Raw genomic sequence first — 3397 nt, 5'->3', positions numbered from 1 at the left:
TGAGGTGTTTCCTTGTTTCCTGTTATAGGGGCTCCAGGAGCCAGGGCATAAAGGCCTTGGTCTGAGGCACAAAACACAGGTCACAGAGCAGAGGAGGTCCAGGCCGTGCCAGCAGTCAAGGTGAGGTGCCTGCCCTCACCTAGAATGTGTCCCCAGGTTCTCCCCCATGCCAGAATAGAGGAGAACCCCTGCAGCACCCGACCCCACCCCACTGCCAGCCACAGAACCCTGGCCTATGCCGACTGTACCTGGAGAACCATCTGACTTCCTCATTCAGGATCTGAGGGGACAGGCCACCTAGGAGAAGAGACCCCAGTGGCGCCCAAGAGCACCCCTAAAGAGGAGACCTGTAGCTCTGCTTTGTCAAAGCTGACAAGGGTGTAACCAGCTGAGGCCACTTATTACACTTCCTCTCTCCACAGGCCTGTGAGTCCTCATTGCCCACCTCCAGCCCGCACTCCTGTGGCTGCCTGACAAGAGTCATCATGCCTCGAGCTCCAAAGCGACGACGCTACACGCTTGAGATTACCGAGGCTGAGGAAGAGGATTATTCCTCCTCCTCCTCCACCTGCTCCTCCTCTTTTCCTTCCTCTTTTTCCTCCACCTCCTCTTCCTCTTGCTACCCTCTGCTTTCAAGTAACCCAAGCACCCCGGAGGAGGAGGAGAAGAAGGAGGAGGAGGTTCATGCTGCTGCTGGGACACCGAGTCCTCCCCAGAGCTCTCCAAGTGCCTGTGCCCCCCCTACTGCCTTTGCCGCTGCTGCTCCATTGAGCCAGTCCAGCAGCCAAGAAGAGGAGGGTCCGAGTACCTCCCGGGCCCTGCCAGACACAGAGTCCTTGCCCAGAAACGTGATTGATGATAAGGTAGCTGATCTGGTGGGGTTCCTGCTCCTGAAGTATCGCACAAAGGAGCTGACCACTAGGGTAGAAATGCTGAGTAGCGTCATCAGAGAGCACCAGGACCACTTTGCTGTAATCTTCAGCGAGGCCTCTGAGTGCATGCAGCTGGTGTATGGCATTGATGTGAAGGAAGTGGACCCCACCAGCCACACCTATGTCCTAGGCACCAACCTGGGCCTCACCTATGATGGGATGGTGAGCAATGAGCACAGTATGCCCAAGACTGGCCTTCTGATACTCATCCTTAGTATAATCTTCTCGGAGGATGATTGTGTCCCCGAAGAGAAGATATGGGAAGCACTGAATGCCATGGGGTTGCATGCTGGGATGGAGCATTGTATCTTTGGGGAGCCCAGGGAGCTCCTCACCAAAGTTTGGGTGCAGGAACAGTACCTGGAGTACCGGCAGGTGCGCAACAGCGAACCGGCACGGTACGAGTTCCTGTGGGGTCCCAGGGCCCACGCTGAGACCACCAAGTTGAAAGTTCTGGAGTTTTTGGCCCAGATCAATGGGAGTGACCCCAGATCCTTCCCACACTGGTATGAGGAGGCTTTGAGAGAGGAGGAACAGAGAGCCCAGGCCAGAATTAGCACCACACATGATACTACTGCCATGGCCAGTGCAAGCTCTTCTGCCATGTCCAGTAGCTTCTTCTGCCCTCAGTGAAGTCCAAGGCAGATTTCTTTACTTTGTGTTTTAAGAGGGAAGTCAATGATCCAAGCAGTGGGGGGCCAGCCTAGGGGATTATAGTGAATAACATCTGTGTGTCTCTGTTCCATTGGGTTGACTTAGAAATGTATCTTCTTTTATTTTTGGTATTTTAAAATGTTACTTTAAGTAGAATGTTTATTAGCTTCAGAATCTAAGTTTACAAATGACACAGGTCACATGTTTATTGTTATTTAACTTAAGAAAAAGAGCTTTGCTATTTTGTAAAAAAAAATTGGGAATTCTTCATTTTATTTTTACTCTGTAACCAGATAACATGGACTTGGAATACCTTGGAATAGGCTTTTTTTTTTTTTTTTAATGTGAAAGAGCATAGCTGTAAAACAGAGATAAAATAGTTAATTTTTGAATTCTTGTATCATTTTCAGTCTGTCATTCTGTAAAAATTATATATATATCTATCTACCTGGATTTTCTTAGCTTATTCAAGAATGTAGAAAAATAAACAGTAAAAAGACTCTTCTCACTAGTTCATGTGCACCCTAAACATTCATTGAGCCTCTGTCCTCACAAGGAAAGGCAACCCAGCCAGAGAAAGGGAGGGGATGCAGAGCAGAGGAGCTGGGCACCAGGACTGGATTGGGAAGGGAGTGAACACAGGCAACTTTTGTCCCCTGGGCCTTGTCTTTGAGAGTGGGTATGTTTCCATACACACGAGGACATAATAGCTTGAAGTTAGGTTTATGTCCTTTAAGACAGGAGGGGTTGCTCATGTGGAGTGTGGTACTGAGGCTCAGGCCCTATGATGTTGATGTGTAGCCACCGGTTGTGACTCTCCTATTATGGTACAGGCCAGGTACTCAGCCCCGTGGAATCCAAGCTCTGTCAGGTACTAGGACCCCCTTCCCCAGGGAAAAGGCAAGGACAGTGGGTGATGCAGTCAGGGCCCCCATGATCGTGGGCCGTCTATTCATCCTTCTGTGACACCTTCTCAACTGTAGACTGGGGTGACAGTGGCACTGCCCCAACCACTGTTATTTGAGGATTGAATTCTAGGATTTGTGGATCATGCCCATGGCATGGGGTTGGTGTGTGGGTACTGGTGCCAATTCTTCCTGCTCCTGTAATTCCTTTCTGTAGGCTGCAGTGGGGGCCAGGAGTGCCTGCTGACAGCAGATAGCAGTGGTGCAGCCAGGGGATGGAGGAGGGTGGCTCCCAAAGGGGCCCGAGGGAGACACCTGGCAGGATGATCTGAGCTCACACCGGTGGTGTCCCAGGGCCCAGCTGAGATTGCATCCCAAGGATTTGCAACTAGCAGCCCTGCAAGAGGGACCGGTGTGCTTGGGGACCTGCAGCGCCTTGGGGTGAAAAGAGGAGGGAGCTGACTGTGCTGGAGTGAGTGGGGTGAGGAGAAGAAGCAAAGCCCAGGAGCGTCTGCGCTGGGAGAGGACCAGAACCCACTCACCCGTTGTGAAGCCAACACGCCCTTTCTCCCTCCTCTGTGCTCCCCTGGCCTCAGTGACCTCCTTTGTGGAACTGACCACACCCTGTGCTGAGTGCCTCTCCTTGCCTGTCTCCACCTTCTTCCTTGAGCCCCCCAAAGACTCCATCCGATGGACGAGACATCTGCATCGCCAGCCCTTTCCATTGGGTCTGGCCGCTGACTGCGTGGGCATAGGAAGAAGGAGCCAACACTCTGCTCTCCCACCATCCCTGTCAGTGGGGTTCCAGGGCCTCAGGGGACATTGGGGAGAGGTCAGCCCACAGACCATGAACATGGAGGGCTGATGCATGATGCTTATGGACAGTCACACTTGTGGGTTTCCCCA

General features: G+C 52.1%; 1 protein-coding gene across 1 annotated transcript; it reads left to right on the top strand.

Annotated features, from left to right (window-relative positions):
- Positions 1-485: 485 nt before the first annotated feature.
- On the top strand, positions 486-1565 carry LOC307095371 (melanoma-associated antigen 10-like; the record flags this gene model as incomplete). Its single annotated transcript, XM_079764584.1, has 1 exon — positions 486-1565. The coding sequence occupies one exon, from the start codon at positions 486-488 to the stop codon at positions 1563-1565; it is 1080 nt and encodes a 359-aa protein (XP_079620710.1).
- Between the last annotated feature and the right edge of the window lie 1832 nt (positions 1566-3397).

The sequence above is a fragment of the Cnephaeus nilssonii genome (genome assembly GCF_951640355.1).
Source record: "Cnephaeus nilssonii genome assembly, chromosome: X".
Taxonomy (NCBI): Eukaryota; Metazoa; Chordata; class Mammalia; order Chiroptera; family Vespertilionidae; genus Cnephaeus; species Cnephaeus nilssonii.
This window is presented reverse-complemented; position numbering and strand designations above follow the sequence as displayed.